At 41.0% G+C, this 17,256-nt stretch overlaps 1 protein-coding gene across 1 annotated transcript in view; it reads right to left on the bottom strand.

Moving 5' to 3' along the window:
* tbc1d9 (TBC1 domain family, member 9 (with GRAM domain)) overlaps positions 1-16,666 on the bottom strand; it is a 61,536-nt gene extending 44,870 nt beyond the window's left edge. The window contains exons 1-2 of the mRNA XM_062995291.1: positions 16,506-16,666; positions 16,050-16,349 (exon numbers count right to left, since the gene is read on the bottom strand). Coding sequence (XP_062851361.1) covers positions 16,050-16,173 — 124 coding nt within the window. The 5' untranslated portion in view covers positions 16,174-16,349; positions 16,506-16,666. The remainder of the gene's footprint in view (positions 1-16,049; positions 16,350-16,505) is intronic.
* Between the last annotated feature and the right edge of the window lie 590 nt (positions 16,667-17,256).

Genomic DNA, 17,256 nt, shown 5'->3' with positions numbered 1-17,256 from the left:
GTGGTAGCCTAGTGGGTAGAGCTTTGGGCTATCAATCAAAAGGTTAAGTGTTTGAATCCTGGCTCTGCAATGCAGTCACTGTTGGGCCCTTGACCCCAGCTGCCAAACAAGCTGAGATATGCAGAAAAAGAATTTCACTGTACCGTACACGTGTATCTGTATATATGACAATACTTTAAAATGTAAATACTTTGTACTTTTTATAGTTTCTTATTTTATTCAATTTTTTTCATACTTATCTTAGTCTATTCTTATTTTATTCATGTCACACACACTGAGCTCTGGGTAACTGTATTTCGTTCTTTCATGTACGTGGTTGAATGACAATAAAGCTGTGCCTGAGTCTGAGACAAATAATATATGACAGGTCAGTTATAGCCTAGCGGTTAAGGTACTGGATTAGTAATCAAAAGGTCACTGGTTCAAGCCCTACCACTGCCAGGTTGCCACAGTTAGACCCTTTAGCAAGGCCATTAACCCTCAATTGCTTAGACAGTATACTGTCACAGTACTGTAAGTCACTTTAGATAAAAGCGTCTGCTAAATGCCGGAAATGTAAATAAAATTGTTCTATTTGTTTTAGTGAGCACAAAGATGAATAACTAGTGCACATTGCCATTTTCAACTCGATGTTTAAGCCTGAATTCTCTACACTGGTGACTAAACTTGACGCCTGTTTGTTGTGAGAGGTTTTGTGAACAGATTTCTCCTATCACCAATCAGCCAGCATGTTTAAAATCATCACAATCAATCATGTCGTCAGCACCAGTGACTCAATGACTAACTGCAAACCCAATGATAAGAAGCAGTCGATCAAGGTGGTGGAATGAACTTATTTATGTATATATTTATTATTATTTTAACGTCATGTTTTACACTTTGGTTACATTCATGACAGGAACGGTAGTTACTCATTACACAAGATTCATCAGTTCACAAGGTTATATCGAACACAGTCATTAACAGTTGAGTGTCTCCAATTCACCTCACTTGCACGTCTTTGGACTGTGGGAGGAAACCAGAGCACCCGGAGTAAACCCACGCAGACACAGGCAAATCTGTGTTTTAAAATTGTTGGTAATCTGTACTAGAGTAAGAAAATATATCCTGTAGGAGGCACAAGGTACTTTTTAAGTTGTTCTCCGCTGCTCAGTGCAAATCTGAACATTTTTGCCCAAATTGTTCTTGGTAAAGCAAACTGTAGATTCCTCCTCTATTTACTGCATTATAAGTTTTAATATTTTTGCAATATTTCATCAGTATAGAGAACTAATGTGTATGTACACCAATCAGCCATAACATTAAAACCACCTCCTTGTTTCTACACTCACTGTCCATTTTATCAGCTCCACTTACCATATAGAAGCACTTTGTAGTTCTACAATTACTGACTGTAGTCCATCTGTTTCTATGCATGCTTTGTTAGCCCCTTTCACGCTGTTCTTCAATGGTCAGGACTCTCCCAGTACCACCACAGAGCAGTTATTATTTGGGTGGTGGATCATTCTCAGCACTGCAGTGACACTGACATGGTGGTGCTGTGTTAGTGTGTGTTGTGCTGGTATGAGTGGATAAAACACAGCAATGCTGATGGTGTTCTAAAACACCTCACGTCACGTCACTGCTGGATTGAGAATAGTCCACCAACCTAAAATATCCAGCCAACAGCGCCTCGTGGGCAGCGTCCTGTGACCACTGATGAAGATCTCAAAGATGACCAACTCAAACAGCAGCAATAGATGAGCGATCGTCTCTGACTTCACATCCACAAGGTGGACCAACTATGTAGGAGTGTCTGAAGGAAGAGTGGACAGTGAGTGGACACGGTATTTAAAAACTCCAGCAGCGCTGCTGTGTCTGATCCACTCATACCAGCACAACACACACTAACACACCACCACCATGTCAGTGTCACTGCAGTACTGAGAATGATCCACCACCTAAATAATACCTGCTCTGTGGGGGTCTCCTGACCATTGAAGAACAGGGTGAAAGCAGGTAAAAACAGTATGTAGAGAAACAGATGGACTACAGTCAGTAATTGTAGAACTACAAAGTGCTTCTATATGGTAAGTGGAGCTGATAACATGGACAGTGAGTGTAGAAATGTTATGGTATAGTAATGAGGACTGCAAAAAAAGTGGAACAAAAAGTATTTGGCTCATTATCACTAGATTAGAAGTTCACAATGCAACAGCCATCCATGGTCTAGATTCCAAGAGACTAAAATTATTTCTCTGGGAATGTAAGGAAGGCATTTGTCTCCACTATTAAACAAGTGATACTAGTTATATAAGATGATTGTGAGCTTATTTGTAAGAAGGGGGCATTAAGCACCCGTCTTCAAGTGTGTTGAACCAGCCTACATGGCTGCACGCATTACATTTTGTAAATAGATCATGAGTGGCATCATGTGTCTTAGACTGGAGAACAAGTATGCAATGCTACATTTGACTTATCAAGGCTCTGTTCAAGTAACAGAATGTGAGAAGACTGACATCTCCATTAGATCTTGAAATCACTTTGGTCTTTCCGAGCACTATAGTCCACGTTACAGACGTAGGCAACTACTGTATCTGTATGTTCATTAATTTCGAGTAAATACAACAATCATCGTATTTCAAAGCAGATTAATATTACTTAATTATTGTAGAAGTTTAGAGAGCAACCATGTTGATAAGACGTTAATTGTTCTTTCTTATTAAATTAAGATCTTAATCAGGTTATTCTGGTTTGAACCTCATTTATATTCAAATATTTCAGCAAACAATCAAGTGCTGACTTCATGGTTGAATTCACAATGCTGATCAGGTGATGGAATTATTCACCAATATCAGCAAAACACAAAAAAACACCACTTAGTCACAAGCTTAGATAGAGGAGTGATGAGAATATACAGATACAGATCTGAATAAATGAACAGAGAAACTGTAATGAGTGCAGATACATGATTGAGCAATTCAGTTCTAACATGTTCTGTTGTGCACAGAAAAATCCTGTGCAGTCTCATCTGACCTCGATTTTGGATTATGTTGGAAAAACAAAAAGATACAATGTTAAAACACACTCAAACACTGTACTTACACTCAGCCATAACATTAAAACCACCTAAATGTTTCAAATCAGCCACCAACTGGTAGGCCACGTAAAATGACAGAGCGGGGTCAGCGGATGCTGAGGCGCATAGTGCACAGAGGTCGCCAACTTTCTGCAGAGTCAATCACTACAGACCTCCAAACTTCATGTGGCCTTCAGATTAGTTCAAGAACAGTGTGTAGAGAGCTTCATGGAACGGTTTCTATGGTCGAGCAGCTGCATCCAAGCCTTACATCACCAAGTGCAATGCAAAGCGTCGGATGCAGTGGTGTAAAGCACGCCGCCACTGGACCCTAGAGTGTTTTCTGGAGTGACGAATCACGGGTCCTGGGTTTGATTCCCATGTGGAACTGTCTGGATCCTAGTTGTGTGGAGTTTGCATGTTCTTCTCGTGTCTGTTTGGGTTTCCTCTGGGAACTCCGGTTTCCTCATACAGCACAAAGACGAGTGAGTGAGGTGTATTGGAGATACAAATTGGCCTTGATGGTGTTTGACATTGAGCTTGAACTGATGAATCTTGTGTAACCAGTAACTACCATCATGCCATGAATGCAACCAAAGCGTAAAACATGACATTAAAATCTTACTAAAGAAATACTCTTGTTCTGCCAAGTGCTGAGCAAGCAAAAAGAAGGTGCACCTCTTTTTAAGATAAAATCATTATCTAGTCAGGTTGCACATGAAAAGCTGGCAATAAAATACTTGAATGGGTGTAAATGTAAGAAGTGAATGTAGTCAAAACACATGAAGCACCAGAGTTACTTGTTCATCCTGTTCAACTTCTTCACACCTCATTTTCAACATTACTCAAATACTTCTCTCAGAGTTTGACTGCATCATTAGAGTTTACAGTCGACCATGCTGTGTTGTCTATTGTCCACCAGTCTCACAACTACCTTAACCAGAAAATTTAAAAATCACTGCTGCAGGGGCTGAAGGGTTATCTCACTCAGACATGACCAGTTGTGTTTGTTGAGCGACCAGCTGAGCCGGAGACACAGATGAGAGTCAAAGCAGACCAGTATTGTAAACAATATTAAAGTACCAACCAAAAAATGTATTTATTTATTTATTTATATGCGTGGATTGAATAAAACAGTTTCAGATTAAATCCCTGTGACTTGCTGGTGAACTTGTAAGCATATTTAAAAGCAAATGAATGTATCTACTTAACAAAGAGTATGTATAATTCTGGAGGTGGGTCATTCTCAGTACTGCAGTGTCGCTGACATGGTGGTGGTGTGTTAGTATGTGTTGTGCTGGTATGAGTGGATCAGACACAGCAGCACTGCAGGAGTTTTTAAACACCTCACTGTCACTGCTGGACTGAGAATAGTCCACCAACCAAAAAATATCCAGCCAACAGCGCCAAGTGGACAGCATCCTGTGACCACTGATGAAGGTCTAGAAGATGACCAACTCAAACAGCAGCAATAGATGAGCGATCATCTCTGACTTTATATCAACAAGGTGGACCAACTAGGTAGGAGTGTGTAATAGAGTGGACAGTGAATGGACACGGTATTTAAAAACTCCAGCAGCGCTGCTGTGTCTGATCCACTCATACCAGCATAACACACACTAACACACCACCACCATGTCAGTGTCACTGCAGTGCTGAGAATGATCGAGCACCTAAATAATACCTGCTCTGTGGTGGTCCTGTGGGAGTCCTGACCATTGAAGGACAGCATGTAGCGAAACAGATGGACAACAGTCAGTAATTGTAGAACTACAAAGTGCTTCTATATGGTAAGTGGAGCTGATAAAATGGACAGTGAGTGTAGAATCAAGGAGGTGGTTCTAATGTTATAGCTGATCGGTGTATATGCATACATTTTTTCTGCAAGACTTGGTTTGATATTTTGTAGATTCTCACAGAAAGCTGTCAGCACGAGTGTTTCAGTTCTCAAATGACCCGCAGTCCATTTTACTTCTTATTTCTTATTTTTCAGATGCATTAAGGATACACACCCAAGTGAGTAAACAGTGCTGATGCATTTACATACACCTGGGGGCACCAATACTTCTTTTCTCTCTCCTTTTTAAGCTCTTAAAAATATACAAAAATATACATCTTATACAAATACACAACCAATGGGTCAAACGTGCAAACAGATCCAGCTTCCTCTAATCCTGATGTTAAATGTGGAATGTGGAAGTGAGAGCTCTTGCTAACCATGTAAGTTCCCTTTTCTGTTCTCCCGGTCAGAGTGATCAGTGCTTTATTTGCTTGCTTGACAGGACCAGTAAGAGTCATGTGAGGTTTTATGGATTGAACAAGTGTAATGTCATTAACCGTAACCATTGTCCTAAGTCACAAAGCAATCTAGTGTTGAATACCACAGAGCAGGCGGACGAGCTGAACAAACATCTCTCATTGTCTTTTGATTTAACTGCAGCCTGATTTTTCTTTTTCCTCTATTTGGATTCTGGGTTTAGCTCAGATTGCTGTTCTCTGGCAGCAGTCTAAAATCGATACAGTCTCAAATTACATGAACTTAAGAGGTCTGTGGTGGTAGAAAGCTATGGAGTCAGGAGCAGCCTGCTGTACAGTTAGTTCTCCATGCACAACAACAGCATGCTTTAATTTTAGGCTTTATTTCTTTGTAGTTTGTTACACTGGTGTGTTTTAGCATTAAAACCTGAATGCAAAAGTCTGACAAAAAACATCTGGGACTGTCCATTTCTGTAGAAAGACTTTTACTGAAGGGTTAAAGAAAGCTATGGAGTCAGGAGCAGCCTGCTGTACAGTTAGTTCTCCATGCACAACAACAGCATGCTTCACTTTTAGGCTTTATTTTCTTAAACGTTGTAACATTGGCCTGTTTTAGCATTAAAATCTGAGATCTGATAGCGAAAGTCTGACAGAAACCATCCAGCACTGTCCATTTCTGCAGAAAGACTTTCAGTGAAGGTTAAACACAACTAAGCACTCCCAGTTTTACTGCATTTATTTGTACTAGTCAAATCTCCATCATTTTAAATGGATAAGCATTGTGAAAGTTCAGTCTAAAGTCTGTGGTACTGGATTTGCTTTAAAACAACAAACAAACAAAAGATGAATGTGCTGGTTGGGGTAACCTATATATTACTTATATTTATTTAATTTAATGATTTTAACGTCATATTTACACACTTTGGTTACATTCAAACACAGTCATGGACAATTTTGTATCTCCAATTCACCTCACTTGCACGTCTTTGTACTGTGGGAGGAAACTGGAGCACCTCGAGGAAACCCACGCAGACACGGGGAGAACAAGCAAACTCCACACAGAAAGCACCCGGACGGCTCCACCTGGGAATCGAACCCAAGACCTTCTTGCTGTGAGGCGACAGTGCTACCCACTTAGCCACCCCACCTATTATTTTTAAATAATAATAATAATAATAAGTTACACTTATATAGCGCCTTTCACAAAACACAGTCGTTTTACATACAAAAGTAACAATCACACAGAAATAGCAGAAGATGAAGTGAGAAAAGTCTTTAGGAGAGCTTTAAATTTAGAGAGAGAGGAAGTGGAACGTAGAGGAAGGAAGAGAGTTCCAGAGCGAAGGGGCAGCAACACTAAAAGAACGACCGCCCATAGTACTCAGCCTAAACCTAAAATCTGACGACCTAAAATTCCGGGATGGAGTGTAGCACTTAAGAAGGTCCGACAAATAAACAATAGTCCAGCGGAGAAGTCACTAGAGGACAATAGAGGGTGGATACGAGCAATATTACAAAAATGGAGAGAGAGCAGACCTGGATAGAGATCTTATGTATGGTTCGAAAGACAGAAAATAATCAAATAGGACACAAACCGGACCACACAGACTGACATATTACACAAAAGCTCTGATCCTCCAGAAAAGTCAATACTGATTCCATGTATTTGTCACACCCATGTTATATAAAATCATATGTTTATAAAATACTGTGTGAAGTTATGAATGACCTTTAAAATTGTATGAATGCAATTATTTTAACATAAAAAGAAAATGTAGACACCTTATACGGCAAGCTATATAAAGTTCTGTCTGCACGTGTGAGTCAACAAGAACAAAAAAAATGTATATGCAGCTTTAATTAACGTTTTACTAATATAAAAACATGTCAACCTGACTGTAAAAGTGCTAATTCCCATTCAAAAAAAAAAGTGCTCGTCTTTAAGCCAGCATGCCATCTGACTGGCACATTTCTATGAAAATCTCTTCAAGCTAATCACTAACTACACCGTACAGCTGTTATCAGATGAGATCAGTATCATCAGTTTGAATTGACTTCCTTTCTGTGGTGCTTCATGTACATACAAAGACTGTATATAGTTTGTTACTCTGTACTTGTTTTCTCAACGTTGGTCTCCTGTGGGTGTGTAGGAAAAAAAAGCTTTTAGTCAAAATCCATAGTCAACGGATTTATATCTGCTGCATGACTTGCCTCACAGCAAGAAGGTCCTGGGTTTGATTTCCAGGTGGAGCGGTCCGGGTCCTTTCTGTGTAGAGTTTGCATGTTCTCCATGTGTCTGCATGTGTTTCCTACCACAGTCCAAAGACATGCAGCCAGGTTAATTGGAGGTACTAAAAAGTCTCCCTATGGGTGTGCCCTGTGATGGACTGGCAACCTGTTTATTTGTTTATTAAGATTTTAACATCATGTTTTACACACTTTGGTTGCATTCATGACAGAAACTGAAGTTATTGGTTACACAAGATCAGTTCACAAGTTTAATGTCAAACACAGTCATGGACAATTTTGTATCTCCAATTAACCTGACTGCACGTCTTTGGACTGTGGGAAGAAACCAGAGCTCCCGGAGGAAACCCACGCAGACACGGGAAAAACATGCTGACTCCACTCAGAAAGAACCCAGACCACCCCACCTGGGGATTGAACAGAGGACCTTCTTGCTGTGAGGCAACAGTGCTACCCACCAAGCCACCGCGCTGCCCGCAACCTGTCAGAGGTGTTTCCTACCTATCGGCCAGTAAACTCTGCCCTTTACCTGATTTTCATAAAATTCACACACAATGAGGCCAAACGTATGAAGACATGCCTTCTTATTTTAGATTTTACCTATTTAAACCACACCCATTACTAACACATGTATTATAAAATAATTTATAAATGTGGACAAAGCTGCACAGAGTCCTGACCTCATCCTACTGAACTCCTTTGGGATGAATCAGAATGCTGACTAGGAGCCAGATCTTCACAAATGCTCTTTTGAATGAATGGGCACAAATAACCACACACAACAAACTCTTAAAAAGTCTTTCCAGAATAATGAAGACTGTTATAGCTGCAAGAGGGTGGTAACAAAATCAATATTATCAACTAGGGTTTTAATATAGAATGTCCAACAAGCTCATGGTCAGGTGTCCACATACGTTTGGTAATCTAGTAAATATAAATAAGACTTTAGGTTAAAATATGCTGGATTATTTCTTCATCTTATTTTTAGGCTGTTCTTCACTGGTTACGCTGGTTAATACCTTAAGCTCAGGTTCTGCTTCAGTGCCAGAAAGCGTGCACAGTCGTGTACAGTCCATGTGCCTCTTGAGCTTTGGCTCCAGCTATCCTTGAATTTAGACTGCAGAGAGAGAGCAGGACCCATGCGCCAGGCTTTCTACTGCACGCCTCAGTGCCAGCTGGCACGCAACATTCATCCATTTACATAATAGTGACATCACTGCCACCCACTACTACATGCGCCACTCAGCAACCAGCATCCTGCTCCTCAAAAATCCAACACACACATGATTACATGCCTGCCAGTTTCTCCAAGATCAGCAAAATCAAAAATGTACTTCTTTAGTCTTTAAGCTGAGTGTTGTTCATGTGAGCTTTTAACACGTGAATAAAACAGTAACACAGTGTCTTGGAGTAAACTGAACAAAATGTGTGTTTTTATTTATTAGGATTTTAACGTTATGTTTTACACACTTTGGTTACATTCATGACAGGAACGGTAGTTACTGGTTACACAAGATTTATGAGTTCAAGTTTAATATCAAACTCATACGATTTTGTATTTCAGATTCACCTCACTTGCACGTCTTTGTACTGTGGGAGGAAACAGGAGCTCCTGGAGGGAACACACAGACACTGAAAGGACCCGGGCCACTTCACCTGGGAATCGAACCCAGGACCTTCTTGCTGTGAGGCAACAGTGCTCTCCACCAAGCCACTGTGTAAGACAGTCAGACATTTGTGTGACCAAGTGCCATGTGTTCATCTATCCTAGCCACATCTGTAAATCCTCAGCTCTACCTTATTTTCTTAGGTAAAGGGAGGCTTTCATTCAAAAGAGCATTTACGAGGGTGGGGGGTTGGTCGCAGTTAACACAGAAACACCTATGCAATAAATATTATCTTATAGCACAAAGGGGTTATTTTATTTAAGCTGGGGCAAATTAAGCCAAAGGACGAGGGCTGGATGTTTTTTATGTTAACATTTACAGCAATAAATCAAGAGCAAATTGCATTTGTTAACAAAAATAATGCAAGCAATTGAGGGTTAAGGGTTTTTGTTTAGGGGCAATTGTGAGTCTTGAAACACTGAAGTTTTAAACAATAGCTTAATCAACAAGCTAGCACTGCCCAGGGTTTTGATGTCCTCCCCCTGGACATAACAATGCCCATAAAAATAAAAAAAACAATTAAATATCTGGACACGACTACTGGATAATTGGATGGGTTTGTTTATTAGGATTTTAACCTCATGTTTTACACTTTGGTTACTCATAATGCAAGATTCATCAGTTCACAAGTTTATATCGAACACAGTCATGGATGATTTAGTGTCTCCAATTCACCTCACTTGCATGTCTTTGGACTGTGGGAGGAAACCGGAGCTCCCAGAGGAAACCCACACGGACAAGGGGAGAACATGCATTCTGTGCAAACTCTGCACAGAAAGGACCAGACCACTCCACCTGGGGATGGAACCTAGAACCCCCCTGCTGTAAGGCAACAGTGCTACCCTTTTAGCCACCATGCCGCCCGAATGGATGGGTAGAGGGATGAATAAATGAATGCATAAAAAGTGATGCAACTGTGTCAATTTACTGCTAAAAATATATTTTGAATTAATCCCAATCAAACAACTCTAAGAAAGTAAAGTGCAGATGCTGTAGTGTGCATATTACAATTATACAATTAAGGTTTATACTACATTGCCAAAGCCAAGCAGTTTGTGTTTCTACACCATTGTATGAAAGCTGCCAGAGTATGAAGGCTAACATGTGCTTCCTCTACAATAAATGATGCTCTTAGCAACACTTTTCAACCTGCAGCTTGTGCATCATTATCGGGTAGATCGACACAAAGAAAGGATTACACAAACCTCTGTTTTGTAAATAAGGTTATACTGTAGATGCATGGTGCTGTTTTGATTGATAGAAGAATGATGATGAGATATATCATTCGATCCACTCAGTAAGCAAGGTCTCTTATGCTCTCTCTGACTCATGGGTTTGGCTATGGCACAGTTAAGGAGTAAACATGTGATAGGACACTTTTCTTTTGCACCACACTGGAGCCCACAAGAATGCATTTCTACATAACCATCTACTCGATAGGTTGGAATTTCCATATATACATCTACACTTGTGTACAGGACAGTAAAATTCTTTTTCTGCACATCCCAGCTAGTTTTGAAGTGCGCAGTGTCAGTCAAGAGGGTTAAGGGCCTTGCTCAAGAGCCCAACAGTGGCTGCATTGCAGAACAGGGATTCAAACTCTCAACCTTTCAATTGATAGCCCAAAGCTCTATTCACTAGGCTACCACTGTCTCAAATAGCCAAACCCTCAAATTTAAACGTTGGCCATGTAATGTATTATTCGATCCACTCAAAAAGCAAGGTCTCTTATGCTCTCTCTGACTCCCGAGCTTGGCTATGACACAGTTAGGGATAAAACATGTGATAGGACGCTTTTCTGTTGCATCACATTGGAGACCACAAGAATGCATTTCTACATAACCATCTACTCGATAGGTAGGAATTTCCTCTGCCAAGTCACAGCTTGGGTTTTTTTTGTATATTAAGACACAAAGTTCTTAGGTATCTAATGAGATTGGTAAGTAAATCATATAGATGGAGATTTACAAATATCAGTAATATAACATGGAAAGCCATGCCAGTGTGCCAATGTGATCATTTTACTTATATTTTTTAAGCTTTTTAAATTCAACAGATCGCATCTACTTGCTACCCTCACAGATCAGCCCCTGGTTGTTTTAAAAATATCCTTGGAAGACTGTAGGTGTGTAAATATTAAGCTCCTCAACATTTCACAATTTACTGCTGCATGTCTCAACACACACAATCAGAATATGAAGCTACAGCTACAATTGAGCAATTCCAAAATAGCACAAAAATAGAGTCATGATGAGAGAGAACACACTTCACTATCTACAAACACCAATAAGAAAGCACAAGAAGAACTCAATTCTGATGGTTATAAGTAAGTTTTTTAATACAACCCCAAATCAGAAAAAGTTGGGACAGCATGGAAAATGCAAGTAATAAAAAAAAGCAGAGTTTCTTACATTTATTTTGATTTTTATTTGATTGCAGACAGGATGAACCTGAGATATTTCATGTTTTATCTGCTCAACTTCATTTCATTTATTAATAAACATCCATCCCTGCATTTCAGGCCTGCAACACATTCCAAAAAAAGTTGGGACAATTGTTTAATGATATCATGCACTGTAGAAGGAGAAATATGCAAATCCTTTCCAATCTTTCTTTGAGGTACATTGTTTTTAAACATTTCAATCATTTTCTCATGCATTTGTTGACAAACTGGAGATCCTCTGATCATCCTCTGACTCGGCCTTTCCTGGATGCTGCTTTTGTACCAAAACATGATTACAATCACATATCACATAATTATTTAGTTTTTTCACCTCATTACTAGCCCTAAATTGCCCGTCCCAACTTTTTTGGAATGTGTTGCAGGCCTGAAATGCAGGAATGGAGGTTTATTAACAATGAAGTTGAGCAGATAAAACATGAAATATCTTGGGTTCAAACTGTCTGCATTTAAATAAAAGTCAAAGTAAATGTAAGGAACACACATTTTTATTTGATTTGCATTTTCCATACTGTTCCAACTTTTTCTGATTTGGGGTTGTAATTCCCCCATTCATTTGATTAATCAAGGACCATTTTGTTCAGGAGATGTGACCTTATAAACAAAGCGTCCTTTATTAAATGGTCAGGAACAAATTTGTATTGTCTTTAGAAGTCAGTGACATTCTGTTGTGATTCCGACAGAAAAGTAATGTCCTGTACAAACTGTCAGGCAAACATGGACAGAACTATTAATCAAATCCTGGTTATGAATCAAACATATTTGTTTAATAACATAATGATAGTACAGTGTTTAAGCAGTAAATACACACACAGCTGAGGCAATGATTCAGCAGGAATATCTCGGTCATTACCATGACTGTCTGTACAAAGTGAGCAGCCTCTGTTCCAGATAAACATTATCAAAGATGACAATGAGTATGTGTAGTACTTTCGGTCAGTAAGATGCTACAGACGTCAAACTGTCATTTTTTTATTTCCTTTTTCAATTAACTTAATTTAAACTTAGTTATTCCGTTATTTTATGGATTTTAATTTCATGCACTTGTAAAGACCACATGGATGAAACCATGACAGCCCTACACGCATTAATTCACTTCACCAGACTCATTTCTGCCATTAAGGCTAATTTCAAACAATAGCAGCTATATTTGTTTAGCCACAACATCTTTACCAAGGTTGGGCACTAATGCTGGGCATCAAGGCCTGCTCGCATTGTTCATTACAATTCATCCACAATGTTTTATGTAAGCCTGTCAAGTTCTTTCTTTATGGACGCTTTGTAGATGAGGAACTGTTTATTATTTGTTAGGATTTTAACGTCATGTTTTACACACGTTGGTTACATTCTGAGTTGCTGGTTACACAAGATTCAACAGTTCAAGTTTTTAATGTCAAACACAGTCAGTATCTCCAGTTCATCTCACTTGCACGTCTTTGGACTGTAGGAGTAAATCCACGCAGACATGGGGAGAACATGCAAACTCCACACAGAAAGGTCCCAGACCGCTCGACCTGGGGATCGAACCCAGGACCTTCTTGCTGTGAGGCGACAGTGTTAACCACTGAGGAACTGTCATGCCAAACAGGATCTGATACTATAAATTGGCAACCACACAATTCTGTAGGTAATTGTTTTAAATAAGCTTTTTGCTTTACTAGAACTGTCACCCAAACCATCAACCAAACTGAAAGATTTTAATCCTCCTCTGCAACACATCTGCCAAACCAAAAATCAACACTCAAACTGCCAAATAGTGAAACATGGTTTATCACTTTATAAAACACAACTACTGCTCCAGAGTCCACTAGTACTCTATATTACACCACTTTAATCAACACTTGGCCATCTTACTATTTTTTGCTGCTTCTCTGCTATGAAAATCAACTCCACAGAGCTCCCCAACTCAAAGATCAGTTGTGTTTTTCTTGTGCTGAAGTTTCAGTGAACTTGTCATTGTGTTGCAGCTAGAACCGGCACGGTGGCTCGGTGGGTAGCACTGTCTCCTCACAGCAAGAAGGTCCTGGGTTTGATCCCCAGGCGGTGCGGTCCGGGTCCTTTCTGTGCGGAGTATGCATGTTCTCCCCGTGTCTGTGTGTCTATAGGTGAATGTGTGTGTGTGTGTATGTATGTATGTATTTGTGTCTGCCCTGTGATGGACTGGCGCCCCGTCCAGGGTGTTACTGTGTGCCTTGCGTCCATTAAAAAGCCGGGATAGGCTCCAGCAGTGAGTGAGTGTTGCAGCTAATAAAGTTAACACTATACACTACATTTTTTTACACTATATTTACTTCAGTACTCAGCAGTACCATTTAGTAGGTTGTGTGGTTTACAGCTTAGCTGCTCTTGATCCAGGACATTTTCACTTCTCTAAAACACCCCTTACACCCAGTACATTTAAAGCTGAACTTTGATAAAAAAAAAAAGAAGGCTTCTTATAATGAGGCCATAGTAAAAGGCTCTGAGCTCTACACCTGACTGTTGATGTTACACACTTGTTGGCAATATGTGACTGACAGAGAATATAATGTGTCTATTTGTCACACATACATCTACACACATCTGATCTGGAATCAGTTAGGGACAGTGGTGGCCTAGTGGGTAGAGCTGTGGGCTATCAACCGGAAGATTGGCGGTTCAAATCCAGGCTCTGCTATGCAGCCACTGTAGGGTCCTTGAGCAAGGCCCTTAACCCTCTCTGCTCCAGGGGCGCCGTACGATGGCTGACCCTGTGCTCTGACCCCAGCTCCCAAACAAGCTGGGATATGCAAAGAAAGAATTTCATTGTACTGTACATCTGTACGTGTATATATGACAAATAAAGTATCTTCTTCTTCTTCACACAGATGTACAGTACAATGAAATTGTTTTCTGCATATCCCAGCTAGTTTTGAAGCTGGGGTCAGAGCGCAGGGTCAGCCAAGAGGGTTAAGGGCCTTGCTCAAGGGTCCAACAGTGGCTGCATAGCAAAGCCTGGATTTGACACAGGATAAGGGGCCTTACTCAAGGGCCCAACAGTGGCTGCATAGAAAAGCCTGGATTTGTCACAGGATAAGGGGCCTTACTCAAGGGCCCAACAGTGGCTGCATAGCAAAGCCTGCATTTGACACAGGGTTAGGGGCCTTACTCAAAGGCCCAACAGTGGCTGCATAGAAAAGCCTGGATTTGACACACGATAAGGGGCCTTACTCAAGGGCCCAACAGTGACTGCATAGCAAAGCCTGGATTTGACACAGGGTTAGGGGCCTTACTCAAGGACAGTGGCTGCATGGCAAAGTGACTTACTGTACCGTTACAGTATACAGTCTTAGCAACTGAGGGTTAAGAGCCTTTCTCAAGGGCCCAACAACAGCAACCTGGCAGTGGTGGGTTTTAAACCAGCAACCTTCTGATCAAAAGGCCAGTACCTTAACCACTAGGCTACGACTTGCCCTAACTACTACTACTGCAATGTTTCTGCCTAGAATCATTACAACCATCCAAAGAACCCTTATAGAACCCATCTTTCTAAAAGTGTAGACCAGTGGCAACCAGAACCTGTGTACACAGTATTAAATAATAATAGAACATACACCAATCAGCCATAACATTAAAACCACCTCCTTGTTTCTACACTCACTGTCCATTTTATCAGTTCCACTTACCATATAGAAGCACTTTGTAGTTCTACAATTACTGACTGTAGTCCATCTGTTTCTCTGCATACTTTGTTAGCCCCGTTCTTCAATGGTCAGGACTCTCCCAGGACCACCACACAGCAGGTATTATTTGGGTGGTGGACCATTCTCAGCACTGCAGTGACACTGACATGGTGGTGGTGTGTTAGTGTGTGTTGTGCTGTTGAGTGGATAAGATGGCGTTTTTAAACACCGCACTGTAACTGCTGGACTGAGAATAGTCCACCAACCAAAAATATCCAGCCAACAGCGCCCCGTGGGCAGCGTCCTGTGACCACTGATGAAGGTCTAGAAGATGACCAACTCAAACAGCAGGAATAGATGAGCGAACGTCTCTGACTTCATCAGACTACATCTACAAGGTGGATCAACCAGGTAGGAGTGGACAGTGAGTGGACACTGTATTTAAAAACTCCAGCAGCGCTGCTGTGTCTGATCCACTCATACCAGCACAACACACACTAACACACCGCCACCATGTCAGTGTCACTGCAGTGCTGAGAATCATCCACCACCCAAATAATACCTGCTCTGTGGGGGTCCTGACCATTAAAGAACAGGGTGAAAGCAGGCTAAAAAGTGGAGCTGATAAAATAGACAGTGAGTGTAAAAACAAGGAGGTGGTTTTAATGTTATGGCTGATCACACAGAGTAGGAGTTGGGTGAATAATGGAGGAGCTTACCGGCTAGTCCTCCTCCACCTCCATCTCCATGTCCCTTCCTCTTCTGCAGGATAAAGTACGGGTTTGCGCGCTCGGTCACCCAAAGCGCGCCGGCCAGCAGCACCTCCTCCGGGTGGAGCCACATCTTCACCTTCAGCCTCCTCAATCCCCTACCTACACATTCAAATTCTGCTGATTCAGTTCAGCAAAATCCGTCCTGTGTCGGTGTATCTCAGCTCAGATTCGCGGTGGACGGTGATGTTCCTCCTCAGGCTGAAGCGGTGGCGCACACGCACGCACTCCACCATTCAATTCCACCAGCTATCAAAACAAAGAGATTGATCTGGGTACATTAACAAAACAGCACTACTGTTCATGTAAAGAGAACAGTTTAAAATACTACTGTGCTAAATATCTGCATCTGATACAGTGAAATCACTCGATCATTTCAGGTCTGGAAGATAATAAACAACATACATGAATGAATAAACACGATCAGCTGGCAGGCTTTTGTCCCTCAGGTGCACCTCCACGTTTCTCTTATACTCAGAACAATCCGAGAAGATAAATCGAATAAGAAGATCCGAAATAAACGAAGCAAACTCCCGGATTTAAGGATTCATCTTTTAAGGCAGCGCGTCTTATCCAAACCAGTAAACAATGCGCCGATTTCCAGCACAGAGCTCCAGCAGAGCCTCTCTAGCGCCCCGGAGCTGCGCGTCATCACTAAACCACGCCCCCCTGTACCAGCACAGTGGGCGGACTGGTTTCTACACACCTCAGTTCAGTCTGGCTCAGAATCACTTTATCCCCCAAGTTGCTTTGGCATGAAGAAAACCAACAGAATTACACTTACACTAGATATAAACACTATAATATACACTAATATCTCATCTTCTCTCAGGTTAAGCTGAAGTAAAGGTTGTTCAGTGTGGTTGGTTGGCACAGTTTTCACTCTTTCCCTTTTTTATAATTAATATACCAAGCTGAAACAGCCTAGCCATTGGGAGGTGCATTTGTCAGTGCGCTCTCAGGGCCTGTCCCATCATGAAGAAGGGCATCCAAAATAAAATGCCAGGTCTGGTATGCAGACCAGTTCTGCAGTGGTGACCCATAAACGGGACCAGCCATATACATATGTACATATGAATATATATATGAGTGGATCAGACATGTCAGCGCTGATGGAGTTTTTAAACACCTCACTGTTACTGCTGGACTGAGAATA

This window comes from Trichomycterus rosablanca, chromosome 5, assembly GCF_030014385.1.
Source record: "Trichomycterus rosablanca isolate fTriRos1 chromosome 5, fTriRos1.hap1, whole genome shotgun sequence".
NCBI lineage: Eukaryota > Metazoa > Chordata > Actinopteri > Siluriformes > Trichomycteridae > Trichomycterus > Trichomycterus rosablanca.
The sequence above is the reverse complement of the archived record's forward strand: the minus strand, read 5'-3'. Positions and strand labels throughout refer to the sequence as shown.